At 41.4% G+C, this 22,623-nt stretch overlaps 1 protein-coding gene and 1 long non-coding RNA gene across 4 annotated transcripts in view; both read left to right on the top strand.

Annotated features, from left to right (window-relative positions):
• dtx2 (deltex 2, E3 ubiquitin ligase) overlaps positions 1-22,623 on the top strand; it is an 87,427-nt gene that overhangs the window by 8,985 nt on the left and 55,819 nt on the right. The window contains exon 1 of one of the 3 annotated variants that reach the window (XM_069910914.1): positions 3,517-3,961. The exons of 1 other annotated variant lie outside the window; for it this stretch is intronic. In XM_069910914.1, the coding sequence (XP_069767015.1) occupies positions 3,634-3,961 (328 nt within the window). In that variant the 5' untranslated portion in view covers positions 3,517-3,633. Of the gene's footprint in view, positions 1-3,516; positions 3,962-22,623 lie in introns of those variants that run through there. One more of the 3 variants, XM_069910915.1, reaches the window with a different exon arrangement.
• Positions 5,819-9,091, top strand: LOC138749503 (uncharacterized). Its single transcript, XR_011348706.1, has 2 exons — positions 5,819-6,191; positions 8,464-9,091. It is a non-coding gene; the product is annotated as an uncharacterized lncRNA (long non-coding RNA).

Genomic DNA, 22,623 nt, shown 5'->3' with positions numbered 1-22,623 from the left:
ATACCCCTCCATAAATCTTCATCCGCGAAGCCAAGCCAAAGAAAGAAGACATCAGTAGTTGTGGCAGTGAAACTGCATGCGGAGTGTGTTTCAAAAAATGAAATTATAACACAAAATGAATATCCCACCCTGTTTTAGAGGGTGTCGGTGAAGGATGTCGTGGGAGATTTTTTGCTCTTTTAGTAATGGGAAAGGAATATGTTAATATACTTAATAAGAATGACATGACTTTGATATGTGCTTAGAAGTAGCAATTTTACCTCAATATCAGAATGATTTGTGCCCATATCCCGATGAGAACATGAAATGATGCATAATCTTGGCTATTTCATCACCTTTGTCGGTAGTGATCTTGGGATAAGACCCAAGGGTGTTCTAATGCAGCCATTCTCAACAGCATATTTAAATCAAAGCTTTGTTTTATTTCACCTTATAACATTTTTTTATGCAGTCAGTAGGAAAGAAGTGTGGAAAATAACAAAATTTGACTGTGGGGGGTGGGGGGGGGGGGTGGAGTGGCATAAACTTTGAGCAGAGTCCGAAGGGAGCAATAGCCAAAGAAAGGTTGAGAATAGCTGATATGAAGAATCCTATGCTGCAATTTCTGTTCTCCCACTTCCCTGCCAGAGTATAATGTAAAAATTGGCAAATTATCTATTTCAGTCGAAGTGAATTAAGAAGGAAATTGTGTATTCACCTTTATTCCTAACGGAAAGTCTGTTAAATGAAGAAATTCAACGCACATTCAAATGCAAGCCACAAGTACAAATGAAAGAAAAAAAATAATCATGTCCATGAATTAAAGTTGACAACGTTAACGACCACCACCGGGTCCCTTTTTTCTCATTCTGAGACAGAAGAAGGAAATGTACATGTGTATGTTGTGTACAGTGCTTTTTCGCATTACCTATAAGTGGTAATCCGTCCAGAAGTCTGGAAGGCTGGCGGCAAAACTCTGCATGCCAAACTGCATGAGTTTTTCAAGCTTTGTTGGGACCAAGGTAAACTGCCTCAGGATCTTCGTGATGCCACCATCATCACCCTGTACAAAAACAAAGGCGAGAAATCAGACTGCTCAAACTACAGGGGAATCACGTTGCTCTCCATTGCAGGCAAAATCTTCACTAGGATTCTACTAAATAGAATAATACCTAGTGTCGCCGAGAATATTCTCCCAGAATCACAGTGCGGCTTTCGCGCAAACAGAGGAACCACTGACATGGTCTTTGCCCTCAGACAGCTCCAAGAAAAGTGCAGAGAACAAAACAAAGGACTCTACATCACCTTTGTTGACCTCACCAAAGCCTTCAACACCGTGAGCAGGAAAGGGCTTTGGCAAATACTAGAGCGCATCGGATGTCCCCCAAAGTTCCTCAACATGATTATCCAACTGCACGAAAACCAACATACAGCAATGAGCTCTCTGAACCCTTCTCCATTAACAATGGCGTGAAGCAAGGCTGTGTTCTCGCACCAACCCTCTTTTCAATCTTCTTCGGCATGATGCTGAACCAAGCCATGAAAGACCCCAACAATGAAGACGCTGTTTACATCCGGTACCGCACGGATGGCAGTCTCTTCAATCTGAGGCGCCTGCAAGCTCACATCAAGACACAAGAGAAACTTGTCCGTGAACTACTCTTTGCAGATGATGCCGCTTTAGTTGCCCATTCAGAGCCAGCTCTTCAGCGCTTGACGTCCTGCTTTGCGGAAACTGCCAAAATGTTTGGCCTGGAAGTCAGCCTGAAGAAAACTGAGGTCCTCCATCAGCCAGCTCCCCACCATGACTACCAGCCCCCCCACATCTCCATCGGGCACACAAAACTCAAAACGGTCAACCAGTTTACCTATCTCGGCTGCACCATTTCATCAGATGCAAGGATCGACAATGAGATAGACAACAGACTCGCTAAGGCAAATAGCGCCTTTGGAAGACTACACAAAAGAGTCTGGAAAAACAACCAACTGAAAAACCTCACAAAGATAAGCGTATACAGAGCCGTTGTCATACCCACACTCCTGTTCGGCTCCGAATCATGGGTCATCTACCGGCACCACCTACGGCTCCTAGAACGCTTCCACCAGCGTTGTCTCCGCTCCATCCTCAACATCCATTGGAGCGCTTACACCCCTAACGTCGAAGTACTCGAGATGGCAGAGGTCGACAGCATTGAGTCCACGCTGCTGAAGATCCAGCTGCGCTGGATGGGTCACGTCTCCAGAATGGAGGACCATCGCCTTCCCAAGATCCTGTTATATGGCGAGCTCTCCACTGGCCACCGTGACAGAGGTGCACCAAAGAAAAGGTACAAGGACTGCCTAAAGAAATCTCTTGGTGCCTGCCACATTGACCACCGCCAGAGGGCTGATAACGCCTCAAACCGTGCATCTTGGCGCCTCACAGTTTGGCGGGCAGCAACCTCCTTTGAAGAAGACCGCAGAGCCCACCTCACGAACAAAAGGCAAAGGAGGAAAAACCCAACACCCAACCCCAACCAACCAATTTTCCCTTGCAACCGCTGCAATCGTGTCTGCCTGTCCCGCATCGGACTTGTCAGCCACAAACGAGCCTGCAGCTGTCGTGGACTTTTTACCCCCTCCATAAATCTTCGTCCGCGAAGCCAAGCCAAAGAAGATAAGCGGTAATTCTGCCGCGCCCGCGGGGAAAAAAAAAAGAATCTCAGGGTTGTATGCGATGTCAGGAACTCTGACAATAAATCTGAAATTCAGCCCATTGTGTCCAACACCAGATTCGTGCCGAGCAATCCTATCAGTTCCATCGCTCTAATTTCCTGTACCCCAACAGCATTCTGTCGCGGATGCCCCAAGATTTCCCTTTGATTAAATTGCCAGTGAACTGGGATGCAAACTTCACCCAGATAGCGTCCGAGGTTCGGATTGCCTGAGATGTATTCAACAGCACTAAGTGACAAACCGCTGAACTATCCTCATTTACATTCATAAATGTCCTGTGGTAGATTCATTTTTTTTCCAGATGGACATTATAGTATTTGTTCTCAATCGTTTGAATTGCGATGTTCACTTTCCTGGCTTTTAATTCCGCAATCTTGAACCAGTGTGAAGCCGTTTAACCATGAGTAAAAGCAGGTGTCAAACTTGGGATGAACTGAATCCCACAAAATTGCACATTGTGGGTCTGAAAAGATCTTTGAACTGGAATGTTCATTTATTTTTGCCTCCACAGATCCTGGGTCCTTTGGGTAATTATTTAAATTTTCTAGCATGGGTATCGTTCTTCTTCAGTCCCCAGTTTCTGCAACTCTCGAGTTCGTCTCGCTGGCTGGGATTCCCGACACGTCCCATTCTCAGCGTTGATTCAAACAGCAACAAAGCGACAAAAAAGTTCGACGCCAAGTTTCGTTTCTCCCATCCGCTTCACCCGCACCTGCACATCACCGTCGGCAGAGGGCGTGGTCGGCGGGGGTCATCACGGGAGCTGTAGTCCGCTCGCTGGAGAACCGGATATCAAGTCTCCGACGGCCCCTTGAGCAGAAGACTCCATTTCCCAGAGGGCACCTCTCTACTGGAGACAGCCGAGGAGGAGCTGGGATCGGAAAGTTGTTCGCGTTTGTTTCTCCAGCCGTTTACTCAGTGCCGGCAAGGGAGCAGGACATGGCGGCCTCGGCGCACGGAGGCGGAGGGGCGGCCGCGAGTGGCGGCGGCGGCGGCGGCTCAAGTTTCCCTGCAGTTGGGGCGGTGGCTCAAGTGGGCCACGGGCCGCAGGTGGTGGTGGTGGTGTGGGAATGGGAAGACGAGGCGGGCCGCTGGAGGCCCTACAGCAGCCGGGTGAGCGAACACATCGAGCGCAGCATGCAGCAGCTGCACGGAGCGGCAGCGGCCGGCAAAGGAGGCCACAGCATCGCGCTGGGCCAGGCCGACCCATGGCTGGCCTCCTACATCATCGATATCCCCTCGCTCACCCAGTTCCGTCAGGACACAGGTAGGGCCACTCACTGCTGCTGATCATTGCCCCTCTCCAATCCATTGCCTCTGTGGACCAGCAAAGTTATTCTCCTTCCAATGGCCTTTTCAGCCCCCACCGTGGGGGAGAAAAGCAAGGACTTGTTTGTTGAACGTTCACCCCTGAACAGTGAAAGATTCCATTTCTTAACCTTGAGATTAAAAGACTTCATAGTTCGTTGACATCTCTGAACAGATGTGTTCATGGATTTCATTCCAATTACTTCATTTTCCTGGTTATAATTGATTCCAGGCAGGGGGCATATTTGTTCGAGTTTCCTGATAAGTGAGTATTTTCATTGGCAATAAGATTTTTTTGTTTTAAAAATAGCTTTTTGAGTCTTAAACAGAACATCAAGAAGTGTAAATTTCCTTGTGACAAGATCAGACGATATTGGCAGTTACTGCATTTGGATTATACCAGATGTCGGACGCAGGCTCCAAATTGGAGGAAATGGATTTAGGACTGAGATGAGAGGTAGCGGCTTTTCTCAGTGTGTGAATCTGAAATTCTCTGCCCAAGGAAGTAGTAGAGACTGCCTCATTAAATGTCTTGAAGACCGAGTCGGATAGATTTGTGCATAGTAGGTTAATTGGGAAAATGCAGCTCAGTGGAGCTGAGTCCATGGCCATGATCTTCTTGAATGGCAGAGCAGGGTTGATGGGCCAGATGGCCTACTCTTGCTCCTATTTCATATGTTCATGTTTAAAAATATAAGCAGGAGTAAGGGCAACTGTACCATTTATTATGACTGATCAGATCACCATCTCCTCAGACTTCCTTGAAAGTTGTGTTTGGAAATAATCAGTGATGTTGCAAAAGTTCTCTGGGATAGAGAATTTGAAAGATTTATAACTCCTGAGAAAAGAAAATGTATTACTCCTCATCATTGTTTGAGATGGTTCATCCCTTATTTTGAAACTATTCTGGATATTCTTCCCCTCCCCCCCCCCCCCAATCCCCTCGAGGGAAAATATTCTCTCAGCATCTACCCTATCAATTGCATCAAACATTTACTATGATTGCTTCCCATAGGACCATTACAGCATGACACAGGCCATTTGGCCCTTCTAGTCTGTACAGAACTATTATTCTACTCAGTCCTACTGACTTGTACCCAGTCCATATCCCTCTGTATCCCTCCCATCCATGTGCCTGTCCAAATTCTTCTTAAATGTTTAAATTGAGCCTACATTCATCACTTCACCTCGCAGTTTGTTCCACACCCACCACTCTCTGAGCTGTTGTTCAGCCTAATGTTCTCCTTAAACTTTTCTCCTTTCACCCTTAACCAATGTCCTCTAGTTTGTATCTTACACAACCTCAGTGGATAAAGTCAACTTGCATTTGCTCTATCTATACCCCTTATAATTTTGCATATCTCGATCAAATCGCCCCTCATTCCTCTATCCTCTGGGGAATAGTTCATCCTTTTCATGTAACTCAATTCCTCAAGTCCTGGCAACATCCTAGTAAATTTTCAATACTTCAATATATGAATGCCAATGTACCAAAAGCTCTCTTTACAATCCTATGTACCTGTGATGCCACTTTCAGGGAATTGTGTATCTGCATTCCTTGATCCCTCTGTTCTACTGCACTCCTCAATGCCCTACCCTTTACTGCATATGTCCTACCTTGATTTGTCCTTCCAAATGGAACACCTCACACTTATCTGCATTAAATGAGGCATGTCATTTTGCAGGCCATTCTTCCAGCTGGTCCAGATCTCACTTCAAGCTTTGAAAGCCTATCTTGCTGTCCTGGCACCTCCTTATATTGCAAGAGCAATTTGTCAGGTGTGTCCAAGGATTCCCGACACAGTATGGGAGCAGCATTTCAGGGATGGCGGCCACAGCTCCCTGAGCTTTTAGCATAGCTATGGACAGGGATAAATACAGACAAAATACTAACGTGCTTAATTAGGAAAGGGCTAGTTACAATGGGATGAGGCATATAATCAGACAACAGTATACTTTCTTTCAACTCTTATGTGTAACTGACAGTCTGTTTCTCCCCTTACGCCCCCCCACCCCCCCCCCCCATGCCCCAATACAACAAAAATAAAGTTCTATAAATCATACAAATACTGGTGGGGTCAACAACCTTTGTGGAAAAACTGATCAGGGGGTCGTGACTCTGCGGGGCCTTCACCAACCTCGGAGATTGGGCGCTCTTCGCCACCACGGCTCCCTGTTCTTTCATGCAGGTAAGGTCTTCTCCTTTCTTTTCCGGTGTCTTTTTTTCCTGTTGTTTTTACCTTTTCCTTCTTGGGTGCCATTTTCTTTCTCTTCTATACAACTTTATCTTTTATTTCTTATTTTGTATTTTTTTGAACTTTGTCTTTTCTTAGCTTTTTTTCTTTTTTCTGGAGAGGGCTGGTTTTATCCTTCTGGCCACTACTCCATCATGTGACTCCTGCTCTTAAGGTTAATTGGGTGTAAATTGGGCAGCATGGGCCAAAATGGCCTGTTACAGTGCTGTATGACTAAATTTAAAATTTGAAAGTGGATTCTCGTGTAGTGAGAAAAGATTGTGAACAAGGCTTTTGGTATGCTGGCCTTTATAAATCATAGCATAGAACATAGGAGCTGGGAGGTGATGTTGAGACTCTTCAAGGCATTGGTGAGGCCAAGTTTTGTGTGCAGTTCTGCTTCCCAAATTATAGGAGGATATCAATAAGGTAGAAAGGGTGCAGAGAAGATTTACTAAAATGTCGCCTGGATTGCAGTATCTAGAATACGGAGAAAGATTGAGTAGACTGGGTCTTTATTCATTGGAGCATAGAAGGTTGAGGGGGGATTTGATAGAATTATTTAAAATTATGAGGGGAATAAATAAAGAGTAGATGTGAATAGGCTTTTCCCCTTGAGGGTAGGTGAGATTGGATCATAAGTTAAGGGTTAGGGGGCAAAACTTTAGAAGTAATTTCAGAGGAAGCTTTCTTCACTCAGAGAGTGGCAGCTGAGTGGAATGACCTTCCGGAAGAGGTGGTTGCAGCAGGGTCAATTCTGTCATTTAAGAGAAGGCTAGATGAGTAGATGGGTTGGAGGATTATAGGCAGGGTGTGGATAGGTGGAACTAATGGAGTTCACTTAAATTGGTGTGGACTAGAGGGGCCGATATGTCCTGTTTCCATACTGTGATGGTTATATGGTTTCAAAAAGGTAATGGGGAGAATCCTGGGAATTATAGATCAGTGAGTCTTGCATCAGTGGTGGGCACCCTATTGGAGAGGATTCTTAGGGACAGGATTTATTATCATTTAGTGAACAGTCTTCTCAGGGATAGTCAGCATGTCTTTGTGAGGGGAAGGTCACGCCTCAAGTTTTTTTTAAGAGATAACAAAATAAATTGATGAAGGTGGGCAGTAGATGTAGTCTATTTGGATTTTAGCAAGTTATTTGACATTCAGAAAGTCTTGAGGCACAGGATCTTGGCTGTGCAGATTAAAAATTGGCATGTAGAAGTGGTAGTGGGTGGACAGTATCCTGTCAATGACTAGTGGAGCTCCGCAGGGATCTCTTCTGGGACCCCTGCTCTTCTTGATTTTTATAAATGACCTGGACGAAGTAGTAGAGAGAGTGGTCAATAAATATGTGGATGATACGAAGGTTGGAGGTATTGTGGATAGTGTTTAAGGTTGTAGGTACAACAGGATATAGACAGGATGCAGAGTTGGGCGAGAAAGTGTGAGGTGATGCATTTTGGAATGCCAAACTTGAAGGTAGGATAATGGTAGGTTAATGGTAGGATACTTAACAGTGTGGAATAACAGTAGGACCTTGGGGTCCAAATCCATAGATCTCTCAAGGCTTTGGCAAGTTGATAGGTCATTTAAGAAGGCCTGGGTTTCATTCGTCAGGGGATATAGTTCAGGAGTCGTAAGGTAATGTTGCCACCCTAAATCTCTGGTGAGATCACACTTAGAATATTGTGTTCATTTTTGGTCACATTATAGGAAGGATGTGGAAACTATGGAGAGGGTGCAGAGGAGATTTACCAGGATGTTGTCTATATTAGAAAACAAATCTTATGAGGCTTTTCTTTTGAGAGATCATTGAATAAAAGTGTACAGGTTTATGAGAGGCCTAGATAAGGTGGACAGCCAGCACCTTTTTCCCCATGGCAGGAATAGCAAACACCAGAAGACATCTGTACAAAGTGAAGGGAGCAAAGTTTAGGGGAGACATCAGAGGTGAGTTTTCTTTTACGCGGAGTTGTGGGAGCCTGGGGTGATGGAGTCTGGGACAATAGGAGCATTTAAGAGACTCTTAGATAGGCACATGGATGAAAGGCAAATAAATGGTTATGAGGTAGGGAAGGTTTAGTGTTTTTTTGGTAGGTATATGTAGGATGGCACAACATCGTGGGCAGAAGGGCATGTATTGTGCTGTCATGTTTTATGTTCAAGTACACATCCAATCTTTGTGTCATCTGCAAACTTGCTGATTCAATTTCCCATATTATCATTGTTATAGATGGCAAACAACAATGGACCCAGAACTGATCCCTGAAGCACACCATTTGTCACAGGCCTCCCCAGTCTGAGAACCAGTCATCCACCGCCAGTCTCTAACTTCTTCCATAAAGCCAATGTCGAAACCAGTTTATTGCCTCACCATGATGACCAAACCCTTTCTTCGATGCTTCAAATATTAGCTGAAACTTTTCTTCAACTGTCGTTATCCCAGGAATCAAGCTTGGGAAATTCCTGTGGAATGCCTCCAACTGGAGCATATCGTGACTTAAAATGGAGAGCCTTGCTCTCTATCCCTCCGCAACACCTTCTAAAGTTGCGTCAAAACTTCCTGATTTTATACTCCTACTCCTTGGAAGAAATTGCAAAATTTCATTAACTTTCCTAATTATTTGCTGTGCCTACAAGCTCAGACTTTGTTTCATGTGTAAGAACTCGCAGATCTCTGTATTGTGGATTCATTCCTAAATAGTAAATTATTATTTTTTTCTCTGTCGCAATTTTTCATGATTGTACATCTTATCAACTTCTTGGTCATATGGTTGATCTATTCTCATTCCTTTCCAGACCCGTCATATCTTAGGTGCAATTTACTTATCTTTGTACCATCAGTAAATGGCTGCAATAAACTATCGTTTCATCCAAGTCATTAATATTGATTTGTAGCAGCAGCTACACCTGCTCCTTAAAGAATACACACACACAACCAGACGGATTGAACTCAGTGAACAGACTGGTTTATTGCAGGCTGCGGCACTGTACTTATAGTCCCAGCCTGGACCTGGCTGAGAACCGTGCTGGAGGGCGCTGAAGTCACCAGGGCGTCACGTGGTCCTCCAGCACGGGACTCAGAAGCCCGTGCTGGAAGGAAGGGAAACCTCCCCCCCCGATGGTCCCGTTTTGGCCAGCTGCCCTGCCGCGTGGCTTACAAGCGGGGCCGGTTCGCCTACCTCGTGGTGAGCCACCATAGATTCAAATAATTGAGGTTCTACTGATCTCTGGTTACTGTTTGTTCGTCTGAAAATTACCCATTTATTTTGAGTCCCACTCTCCCGTGTTAGCCAAACCCTATCCATTCCAACATATTGTCCCACAACCCCATAGTCTCATTTTGTGCAGTAAACTTCAATGTAGCACTTTAAATATATTAAATATATTACACCTATTGATTCCTTTTTTATTTGCTTTTTGTTACATCCTGAAAGCTCTAGCAAATTGATTAAACAAAATTTATCCTTCATAAAACCATATCAATTCTGCTTAATTGTAGTTTTCTTGGTAATCGATTCAGGCATTTTCCTAATGATAGATGTTAACCGTTTTGAGTTTTGTGTGCCCGATGGAGATGTGGGGGGGCTGGTAGTCATGGTGGGGAGCTGGCTGATGGAGGACCTCAGTTTTCTTCAGGCTGACTTCCAGGCCAAACATTTTGGCAGTTTCCGCAAAGCAGGACGTCAAGCGCTGAAGAGCTGGCTCTGAATGGGCAACTAAAGCGGCATCGTCTGCAAAGAGTAGTTCACGGACAAGTTTCTCTTGTGTCTTGGTGTGAGCTTGTAGGCGCCTCAGATTGAAGAGACTGCCATCCGTGCGGTACCGGATGTAAACAGCGTCTTCATTGTTGGGGTCTTTCATGGCTTGGTTCAGCATCATGCTGAAGAAGATTGAAAAGAGGGTTGGTGCGAGAACACAGCCTTGCTTCACGCCATTGTTAATGGAGAAGGGTTCAGAGAGCTCATTGCTGTATCTGACCCGACCTTGTTGGTTTTCGTGCAGTTGGATAATCATGTTGATTATCCAAAACTCAAAACGGTCAACCAGTTTACCTATCTCGGCTGCACCATTTCATCAGATGCAAGGATCGACAATGAGATAGACAACAGACTCGCCAAGGCAAATAGCGCCTTTGGAAGACTACACAAAAGAGTCTGGAAAAACAACCAACTGAAAAACCTCACAAAGATAAGCGTATACAGAGCCGTTGTCATACCCACACTCCTGTTCGGCTCCGAATCATGGGTCCTCTACCGGCATCACCTACGGCTCCTAGAACGCTTCCACCAGCGTTGTCTCCGCTCCATCCTCAACATCCATTGGAGCGCTTTCATCCCTAACGTCGAAGTACTCGAGATGGCAGAGGTCGACAGCATCGAGTCCACGCTGCTGAAGATCCAGCTGCGCTGGGTGGGTCACGTCTCCAGAATGGAGGACCATCGCCTTCCCAAGATCGTGTTATATGGCGAGCTCTCCACTGGCCACCGTGACAGAGGTGCACCAAAGAAAAGGTACAAGGACTGCCGAAAGAAATCTCTTGGTGCCTGCCACATTGACCACCGCCAGTGGGTTGATATCGCCTAAAACCGTGCATCTTGGCACCTCACAGTTTGGCAGGCAGCAACCTCCTTTGAAGAAGACCGCAGAGCCCACCTCACTGACAAAAGGCAAAGGAGGAAAAACCCAACACCCAACCCCAACCAACCAATTTTCCCCTGCAGCCGCTGCAACCGTGTCTGCCTGTCCTGCATCGGACTTGTCAGCCACAAACGAGCCTGCAGCTGACGTGGACTTTTACCCCCTCCATAAATCTTCGTCCGCGAAGCCAAGCCAAAGATGTTAACCTAGTTAAACAAGAAAGTCTGCAGATGCTGGGATTGAGGGCAATACACAAACATGCTGGATAAACCTAGCAGGTCACGCAGTTGTAGGAAGTAACAGGAAACCAATATGTCAGGTACCTGACAAAGGAACCATGCCCAAAAGGTTTATTATCCTTTACTTCCTATGGATACTGCGTGACCTGCTGAATTTCTCCAGCAATTCTGTGTGACTGATAATTGTTTTCCAGTTTCTGGCTCTGTCTATTCTTGAATAGCGATGGTGGTTTTGCAATCCTGTGACCTCACCAGAATGGAGGTAATTCATCGTAAATGTTCTGCAGTCAATGAAGTGCTTTTGAAGTATAATTGTTATTGTAAGGTAGCAAGCAAGGCAGTCAATTTCTAAACACCAAGCCAGTCACAATTTCTGTTAAGTTGATCAGAGTTTAAAAATTAGCCAATGCTTTGGAGTTAACTCCCTTCCTTTCTCTTTCATAGATTGTCTTGGTGGAGTTTGTATTTTCTCAAGGGAAGATGTGGCCTCGATTTTATAGCATGTGTTTAATATGATCTGAAAAGCAACAGGCCTCCTTCCTTTAAGGTGCAAGGAAACTGAAACAAGCAAAACTTGCTGGAAACAATTAGGCTGAGCAGCATCAGTTTAAAAAAAAGTCATTGCTTTCATTGTTAAATTGGATCAGAAAGTTTGCAAATGACACTAAGTTTGGAGGTGTTGTAGACAGTGAAGAAGGTTTTCAAATCTTGCAGAGGGATCTGGACCAGCTGGGAACATGGGCTGAAAAATGGCAGATGGAATTTAATTCAGACGAGTGTGAAGTGTTGCAATTTGGTAGGACCAACCAAGAAATGGCATACATGGTAAATGGTCGGGCACTCGGGAGTATCATAGAACAGAGGGATCTGGGAATACAGATGCATAATTCCCTGAAAGTGGCATCACAGATGGATAGGTTTGTAGAGAAAGCTTTTGGCATATTGGCTTTCATAAATCAAAGTATTGAGCATAGGAGTTGGGATGTTATGGTAAAGTTAAACAAGATCATATTGACCATTGTGAGGGCCAAGTTCGGAGTATTGTGTGCAGTTTTGGTCACCTAATGACAGGAGAGATATCAATAAAATTGAAAAGAGTGCAAAGATTTACTGGGATGTTGCTGGGACTTCAGGAACTGAGTTACAGGGAAAGGTTAAATAGGTGAGGACTTTATTCCCTGGAGCTTAGAAGAATGAGGGAAGATTTGGTAAAGATACTGTATCCAAAATTATGATAAGAGTAAATTCAAGGAGGCTTTTTCCAATAAGGTTGGATGACATATAAGCCAGAGGACATGGTTCATTGTGAAAGTGAAAAAGTTTAGGGGGAACGTCTTCACACAGAGTAGTGGGAGCTGCCAGCTGATGTGGTGAATGCAGGCTCAGTTTTGACATTTCTGAAAAGTTTAGGCAGGTACAAGGATGGGAGGAGTTTGGAGGACTATGGACTGAGTGCAGATCCGTGGGACTAAGCAGAATAAAATTCGGCACAAACTAGAAGGGCAGGAGGGCCTGTTTTCTGTATTGCAATCTTCTATTGGTTCTATCTCCAGTGGAGAATTTCATGAGAATGCAGTACAACAGCATGTTTTTATGTGCAAGTCTCTCGAAACAAAATGTCCCATCTTTCCTTTTCCTAGTGGAACTGCACATTTGTCCTGGGTAATATAGTCTTTGTGCAAATTTGAAGTTCTCTGCTAAAAAGTTGTGGATGCCTGGAATGCATTGACAGGAGTGGTAGTGGAGACTGAAGCATTAGGGGCATTTAGGCAAGCATGTGGATGAAAGAAAACTAGAGGGTTACGAGATAGGATGGGTTCAGTAATTTTTGGTAGGAATATATAGGTCAGCACAACATCGAGGGCCAAAGGGCCTGTACTATGCTGTAATGACCATCAGGTTAGTATTGGGATCATGCAAAAGTCAAATTAATTGATTCATCTTTTAAATCTGGAGTTTGTGCCTTTCCAGGATTGCTTAACTCCGGGACTCATTATTAACAAAACAGCTGTTCTAGTAGGAAGAGGAGTGTCCTTAACATTTTTGGCTGAGCACAACTTAAGTTTAGGCATTCGGCATATCAGGAATAATCCTTTATCTTAGTGGTCTTCAAAGTTTTTGTTTCCACCCACATCCCACTTTAAGTAATCCCTATGCCATCAATGCTCTGTGATTTGTAAGGGATTGCTTAAGGTGGGATGTGAATGGGGAAAAATGGATGAGAATCACTGTTCTAGACCCAATTGTTACTAATATATTTTGCTTGAAAAATATGGTCATTGGCCTATTTCCTTTGGCGTTATGAAACCGTGCACATAAACAAGTCAATTAGCTATGATTAAAACAGTGGTTTTCATACTTTTTCTTTCCACTCACATACCACCTAAAGCAATCCCTTACTAATCACAGAGCACTGATGGCATAGGGAATACTTAAGGTGGTGTGCAAGTGGAAAGAAAAACTTTGAAAACCACTGCTTTACCAGCTGGTGTTAAGCCAAAATCTTTTATATAAAAAAAAATTGGCTTCACCATTAGCAGTGACCTCAGCACAGTTTATTAGAGCACTTTCGAAAGCCTGACCATCTTCAGCTGCTTTGCAATAATTTTTGCTCCATGATGCATTCAGAAGTGGTAATTTTCAATTCCTTTCACTGGAACTCCAGAGGGCTGTTGACTTGGCCTGCGCCATCACACTTCACTCCGTGGAGGACATCTACATGAGGCGGTGTCTTAGAAAAGCAGCCTCTATCCTCAAAGACCCCCATCACCCAGGCCATGTCCTCTTCACTCTGCTACCATCGGGGGAAAAAAGATTCAGGAGCCTAAAGACGACCACTCAGCGACACAAGGACAGCTTCCTTCCCTACTAGCGTCAGATTTCTGAATAATCAATAATTATTTTATTTTTTAAATAAGATGGTTATAATATGAATGTTTTCACTATGACGCTGCCACAAAACACTGAATTTCATGACTTGTTTATGATAATAAATCCTGATTCTGGAAACTACGACTAACTGCTCTGTCACTGTGATACCAGGGAGTGAATGCTTTCATCAAATAGGAGTCCAACCACCACTGTTATCCAATGAAAGGTGATTGACCTGAAATTATAAACCTTTCTCTCCACACCCCTCCACACAGATGCTCCTGACCCTGTTGAAGTTTCAAGCATTTTATATTAATTAAGCTGATCCTATTGGGTAAGCTAGTATGTAGGGCAAAGTTGATTAGCTACAAGAGTGGTAGGCCCTCACAACAGTCGAAGGCTAAATTACTAATTGCTTGGAATAATAAGGGTTCAACTCCCAAAATGTTTGGAAATTTAGTATTTTTAATTCCAGATTATTAACTAAGGTCACAAAAGCACAAGATAGTCTTTAAAAATAGGCCATATGTTTTCCGAATCTCAATCCCATCTTATCTCCAATAATTCACATCCATGCCATTGTTGATGATGCTTAAGTGCTCTTTTAAATAGCCTATTGAGCTATTCAGGGTGCTATAACTGCTAAATCAGTGGCTCTCAACCTTTTTCTTTCCACTCGTACACCACTTTAAGTATTCCCTATGCCATAGGTGCTCTGTGATTAGTAATGGATTACTTAAGGTGGGATGTGAGTGGAAAGAAAAAGTTTGAAAACCACTGTTTTAATTGTGCCTAATTGACTCGTTATGTGCATGGTTTCATAACTCCAAAGGCAATGGGCCAATGACAATTTTTCTCAAGCAAAATATTTCAGTAACAATTGGGTCTAGAGCAGTGGTTCTCAACCTTCTCTTCCCACTCACATGCCACCTTAAGCAATCCCTTACTAATTACACAGCACCAATGGCATAGGGATTACTTAAAGTAAGATGTGAGTGGAAGGAAAAAGGTTGAGAACCACTGTGTTAAAAGAAAAATAAAGAGCCACCAGCATTGACCTTGACACCAAATGCGCTCAGCCGAACTTCCAGTTCCTCAGTGTAAATTTCTGGTGACTGAGGTCAAACGAAGAGAGCTTTCATATAAATTTGTCACTCAACATCCTGAAGATAGTCCTACACACGCAATCCTATTTAAAACTGAAGAAAGAGCAACAAGTCATGTGGTCATTTAGTCAACAGACGTTACCAAATTCATCAAGACCTGAGTGGATGATTGTGTGCCCATGTGCACATACAGTATGTTCCCCAACCAGAAGTCCTGGATGAATCAGAGAATTTGCAACCTGCTGAGGGTGAGAACAAGGGTGTTCAAGGCTAGGGATTGGGATCTTTTCAAGAAATCCAGGTATGACCCTGAGGAAGGCCATCTCTGAGGATGCGTGCTTAGCTCACTGCTCTACTCATTATACACCTACAACTGTGTGGCCAGGCACAATTCCAATGCCATCTATGAGTTTGCCAATGACACCACAGTTGTCAGCAGAATCACAAATGGCAATGAGGAAGCGTACAGGAGGGAGAGAGATCAGTTTGTTGAATGGTGTAATGATAACAACCTTGTGCTTAATGTCAGCAAAACCAAGGAGGTGATTGTGGACTTCAGGAGGAAGTCAGGGGAACACAACCCAGTACTCATCGAGGGCTCAGTTACAGAAAGGGTCAAGAAGCAAATTCCTGTGTGTCAACATCTCCAAGGATCTGTCCTGGAACCTCCACGCTGATGCAATCGTAGTTTGTGAGGCATCTGAGGAGATTTGGTATGTCACTGAAGACTCGTAAACTTCTACAGGTGTACCATGGAGAGCATTCTGGCTGGTGGCATCACTACCTGGTATGGATGTGTTAACTCTCAGGATAAGAATAAACTACATAGGGTGGTTAGCTCAGCCTGCGGCATCACAGGCACCAGACATCAATCCAGGGAGGACCTCTATATGAGCCGGTGTCTTAAAAAGGCAGCCTCTATCCTCAAAGACCTCCACCATGGGGGGGAGCCCTCTCCAGAAAAGTCGGGAAAAACAAGAGAAAATACAAAGGCACAGAAATAAAAGTTAAAGAAAAGTGAGTATAAAGGTGGAAAGAAGATGGCGACAAAAAAAGAAAAATCAAAATCAACGGTAAGAAGAAAGGAAGAGAAGACAACGGAGGAAGAAAGAGAAGGCCTTACCTGTCCGGAGAGGCCCGCTGTGGAGAGAGAAGCCAGCTTCCTCAGGTCGGTAGAAATAGAACTACAACAATGGCTCGCAGAGCCGAGTAAAAGTGCGCAACCGCATGAAAAAAAACACACCGACGGGAGGGGGGATCAGCTGGGGAGTCGATCTCCACAGCCGGCAACGACAGCTGCAGCAAGAAGAGACCACAGAAAACAATGAAAACAAGAAAGAAGAGAAGGAAAGGGCAACAAAGAAACAACAGATGGCCAACCCAGAGGAAGAAGAAGAGGAAGAATACAGTGAAATAGATGAAGGGAAAGGCAAGGTAAATGATATACTTTCTCTTGTTAGAGGATACATGGAGTCATTTAAAGAATGGCAAACACAGGAATTCAATGATTTAAGAAGAAGAATAAACAACACAGAAGAGAAAGTGAATAAAATAGATATGACCTTAACAGAAATGGGGGAAAAAAATGGACAAGATGGAAGAATGGGCAGTAGCAGCAGAAATGGAGGTAGAAGACTTAAAAAAGAAATTGGAGGAATCTAATAAAAAAACTAAAGAGACACAAGAACTACTAGCTCAAAAAATAGATATAATGGAAAATTATAACAGAAGAAATAACATAAAGATAGTGGGCCTTAAGGAAGATGAAGAAGGCAAGAATATGAGGGAGTTTATAAAAGAGTGGATCCCTAAGACCCTAGGATGTCCAGAACTACAGCAAAAAATGGAAATAGAAAGGGCACATAGAGTATTGGCCTCTAAACCACAACCACAACAAAAACCAAGATCTATTGTAGTAAAATTCCTAAGATATACTACAAGAGAAAAGGTTCTGGAGAAGACAATGGAAAAAGTAAGAGAGGGCAACAAACCACTGGAGTATAAAGGGCAAAAAATCTTCATTTATCCAGATATAAGTTTTGAACTCCTAAAGAAGAGAAAAGAGTTCAATACAGCAAAGGCGATTTTATGGAAGAAAGGGTATAAATTTATACTGAAGCATCCAGCGGTATTGAAAATATTTATTCCAGGACAACAAAACAGACTATTCTCGGATCCAGAAGAAGCACGAAAATTTGCAGAACAATTACAAAAATAGACTGAGGGATGAAGACGGGTAATGAGAGTAAAAATGATCACGATTGATATGTATGTGGGTAAAGACAAAAATAGACTGAGGGATGAAGACGGGTAATGAGAGTAAAAATGACCACGATTGATATGTATGCGGGTAAAGAGGTATAAGAGTGAATAGAGACAATGTGCATACGTGAATGTATCTGTAATTAGAGGAAAATATAGATAGTATAGACAAGAATTAATAAGGGAAGGTAATGGAATAGAGAGAATAAGGAGGGAATTAAAAGAGTGACCCTTGTGACATATGAAAAGTGAAATCTTTTCTGGGGGGGGCTGGGTGGGGGAAAATAGCGGTCACTGCAAAATCAGTTGACGCTTGCAAGTGGATTCGCAAATCCAAATGGAGAGGGGAGATGTGGTTGTCCGACAAGGGATAAAGGACAACTCAGGAGGGGAAGGGGAGATTGGGGATAAAGAAGATAGAAATAGGAGAATAAGGAAAATGTTGGATGTTGTAGGAATGTTGTCTTATAAAGAGTTGAAAATAAGAAAACAGAAATGGAAAAGGAGGAAAGGTAATGATGGAAAAACGGAAAGAGAAGATGAACAAAATATAAAATGGCTACGCTGAACTATATGACTTTAAATATTAATGGAATACATAACCAAATTAAAAGGAAGAAACTACTAAATTTACTGAAAAAAGAAAAAATAGATATAGCATTTGTCCAAGAAACACACTTAACTGAATTGGAGCACAAGAAATTAAAGAGAGGACATGTAACAGCAGCATCATATAATTCAAAAGCAAGAGGAGTGGCTATATTAATTAGCAAAAATGTGCCATTTAAAATAGAAGAGGAAATAATAGATCCAGCAGGGAGATATGTTATGATAAAATGTCAGATATATTCGGAGCTTTGGAATCTACTTCATATATATTCACCTAACGAAGAAGATCAAAAGTTTATGCAAGATATCTTTTTGAAGGGAGCTAATACGCAAGGGAACATACTAATAGGAGGGGATTTCAATCTGAATTTGGATCCAAATATGGATAAAACGGGGAAAAAAATTAACAGGAAGAACAAAGTAACCAAATTTATAATTAAATCAATGCAAGAAATGAAACTTGTGGATATATGGAGGAAACAAAACCCAAAAGAAAAGGAATACTCATACTACTCGACTAGACATAAAACATACTCAAGAATAGACCTATTTTTGTTACCAGCTAGTATGCAGGATAGAGTAAGAAAAACAGAATATAAAGCGAGAATGCTATCGGACCATTCACCCTTAATACTGACAGTAAAGCTAGAGGACATCCCTCCAAGAATGTATAGATGGAGATTAAACCCCATGCTACTTAAAAGACAGGATTTTAGAGAATTTATTGAAAAACAATTAAAAATGTATTTTGAAGTAAATACGGAATCAGTGGAAGATAAGTTTATACTATGGGACGCAATGAAAGCATTCATTAGAGGGCAAATAATAAGTTATGTAACCAAGATGAAGAAGGACTATAATCAGGAAACAGAGCAGTTGGAAAGGGAAATAGTAAACATAGAAAAAAAATTAGCAATGAAGGAAGATACAACTAAAAGAAGAGAATTGGCGGATAAAAAAATAAAATATGAAACATTACAAACATATAAGGTAGAGAAGAATATAATGAAGACAAAACAAATATTATGAACTAGGTGAAAAAACACACAAAATCTTAGCATGGCAGCTTAAGACAGAGCAAACTAAGAAAATGGTATTGGCAACAAGGAAAAAAGACAAACAAATTACATATAATCCAAAAGAAATTAAGGAAAACTTTAGAGAATTCTATGAACAATTATACCGAACTGAAAACGAAGGGAAAGAAGGGAAAATAGATGAATTTTTGACTAAAATTGAACTACCAAAACTACAAATAGAGGAACAAAATAAATTAACAGAACCATTTGGAACAGTAGAAATACAAGAGATAATAAAAAAATTACCAAATAATAAGACACCAGGAGAGGATGGACTCCCAATAGAATTCTACAAAACATTTAAAGACTTATTAATACCGCCCCTCCTGGATGTAATCAACCAGATTGATGAGACACAAAACTTACCAGATTCATGTAAAACAGCAATAATTACAGTAATACTAAAACAAGGGAAAGATCCACTCTCACCAGCGTCATATAGACCAATATCTTTGCTAAACACAGATTATAAGATAATAGCTAAACTATTAGCAAACAGATTAGCAGAACAGGTACCGAAAATGGTAAATTTAGACCAAACTGGATTTATCAAAAAAAGACGCACAACAGACAATATTTGTAAATTTATTAACTTAATTCATGCAGTAGAAGGAAATATAGCACCTGCAGTAGCAGTTGCTTTAGACGCAGAGAAGGCCTTCGACAGAGTAGAATGGAATTATTTGTTCAAAGTATTGCAAAAATTCAGTTTACCGGAGAAGTATATTAATTGGATTAAAGCATTATATAAGGGACCGTTAGCGAAAGTGACAGTAAATGGACATGTATCAAAGCAATTTAACTTAAGCAGGTCAACGCGGCAGGGATGCCCACTATCACCGTTATTGTTTGCGCTTGCTATAGAACCACTAGCAGAATTGATAAGAATAGATAATAATATAAAAGGAATAAAAATAAAAGACAGGGAATATAAAATCAGTCTATTTGCGGATGATGTGATAGTGTACTTAACAGAACCAGAACTATCAATAAAAGAATTATATAAGAAATTGAAGGAATATGGAGAAGTGTCGGGATACAAGATAAACGTAAATAAAAGTGAAGCAATGCTTATGAATAACGCGGATTTCTCAAAATTTAAGAAGGAATCCCCATTCAGATGGCAAATGCAGGCAATAAGATACCTAGGTGTACAAATAAACAAAAATCTAGGCCAATTATATAAACTCAATTACAATCCACTAATGAAAAAATTACAGGACGATTTAGAGCATTGGAAAGAGCTACCACTAACACTGATAGGAAGGATAAACTGTATTAAAATGAACATTTTTCCAAGGATACTATACTTATTTCAGGCATTGCCAATACAACTGACAGAAAAATTCTTCAAAGAGTTAAAGAAAATAATAAGGAAATTTTTATGGAGAGGGGGGGAAACTGAGAATAGCACTAGATAAATTAACAGAATGGTATAAACAAGGAGGCCTACAACTGCCAAACTTTAAAAATTATTATAGAGCCGCACAATTAAGATACCTATCAGATTTTTATCAAACAAGGGAAAAACCAGACTGGACGAGATTAGAATTAGATAAAATAGGGGAAAAGATACCTGAACACATATTATATAAATGGGACGAAAAATTGGTACAACATAGAACTTCTCCAGTATTACATCATCTCCTCAATATTTGGAAGAAGATTCATGTAGAAAGAAATAAAACAAATTATCAATTACCAAAACTAATATTGACGCAAAATAAGCTACTCCCTTTTACAATAGACAACCTTTCCTTTAGAAAATGGGAAAAAAAAAGGATTAAAAGAATAGAAAATTGTTTTTCAGGAAGTAGATTCTTATCCTTTGAACAAATGAGAGATAAGTACAATATAACTGGAGATACAGCGCTGGCATATTACCAACTGAGATCCTACTTGAAAGAGAAATTAGGAAGCAATTTGAGTTTACCAGAAGGAAGTAACCTTGAATATGTGATTACAGATACAATGTTAATCAAAAGATTTATAACAAATATGTATATTAAACTGCAAGAAAAGGAGAATGAGGAAACAAATGGTAAAACTAAACAAAAATGGGAACAAGATTTAAATATAAAGATAAAAAAGGAAACATGGGAGAAATTATGTTCTGGAATGATGAGAAATACAATAAATACGAGGCTACGTATGATACAATATAATTGGTTACACAGACTATACATTACACCGCAAAAGTTAAATAAATGGGACCCAACAGTATCTGATAGATGTTTTCGATGTAAAAAAGAAATGGGAACAACAATTCATGCAATCTGGACATGTGAGAGAGTAGAAAAATTTTGGGATGATCTCAATCAGATATTAAATAAAATAACAGAAAACAATATACCAAAGAATCCAGAGATCTTTCTCCTAAGTAACATAAAAAATAAAGAATTTGGAATTGACTTGGAGGATGCACAAAAAAAATTTGTTAAGATAGCCCTAGCCGTAGCAAAAAAATGTATTATGTCAACCTGGAAATTGGAAGATAATTTGAAAATACAACAATGGTATATAGAAATGAATAAATGTATTCCATTAGAAAAAATAACATATAGTTTAAGAAATAATATTGAAAAATTCGAACAAGTATGGGAGCCTTACATTAAATACAATAGCGAAAACCTACCGGGAACAAACATTACCTAAGTTGATGGAAGGAGAAGAAAAGAAAAGAATGGACTCAGTAGAATTTCTGGTGTATTTTTGTTGAATGACAACATTGTCTGACTGGCTTAATGCAACCTAGATTGTATACCTAAAATAGATGAGAGGGGGGTGGGGGGGTGGCTTGGGAGGAGGGAGGGGGGGGGAGAAAAAGACACTGTATATGTGTGAAAAAGAAAAAGTGTATATCATGGCTAACGTGATTTATGGTGTGAAAAATAAAAAATTTTAAAAAAAAGACCTCCACCATCCAGACTATGTCCTCTTCACTCTGCTACCATTGGGGGGAAAAGGTACAGGAGCCTAAAGACGAGCACTCAACGGCCCAAGGACAGCTTTTTCCCGGCCTCCATCAGATTCCTGAATAATCAATGACTATTTTTATTTTTTTTATAGAAATGTTGTAAGATGGTCATAATATGAATGTTTGCTCTATGATGCTGCCACAAAACACCAAATTTCATGGCATTAAATTCTGATTCTGACTTGAATCTGCTACGCCATTCAACACGTTTATGGCAAATCTACAACATTTTCCTGCCCTCTCGTTTGATTTGTAGTGATCTAAGTTTTTAATGAATGGTAGCATCCACAACTTTCCAAATAGAGAGTAGCAAAGAATCCCGCTCTCTGAAATGAAGAAATTTCTGGTTCAGGACTAAATGTCTACCCTTATTCTTGAGATTGTAACCAAAGAGGTCCTGATTGGGTCTCAAATAGGCCACTGATGACTCTCAATGAGGGAAAAGCCTACTTGACATCATCCTTACAAATTCTACACAAGGCAGGTATTTGCATAAAGCTTGAGGGAATACCGTCATGTTATCACAGAGGATTCCAGCCATTGTGTTGTGAGGCATACTAAGTTGGATAGACTCTCAATAAATTTGCAGCTCAATTAAAATATCAGCCC

This window comes from Narcine bancroftii, chromosome 14, assembly GCF_036971445.1.
Source record: "Narcine bancroftii isolate sNarBan1 chromosome 14, sNarBan1.hap1, whole genome shotgun sequence".
Taxonomy (NCBI): Eukaryota; Metazoa; Chordata; class Chondrichthyes; order Torpediniformes; family Narcinidae; genus Narcine; species Narcine bancroftii.
This window is presented reverse-complemented; position numbering and strand designations above follow the sequence as displayed.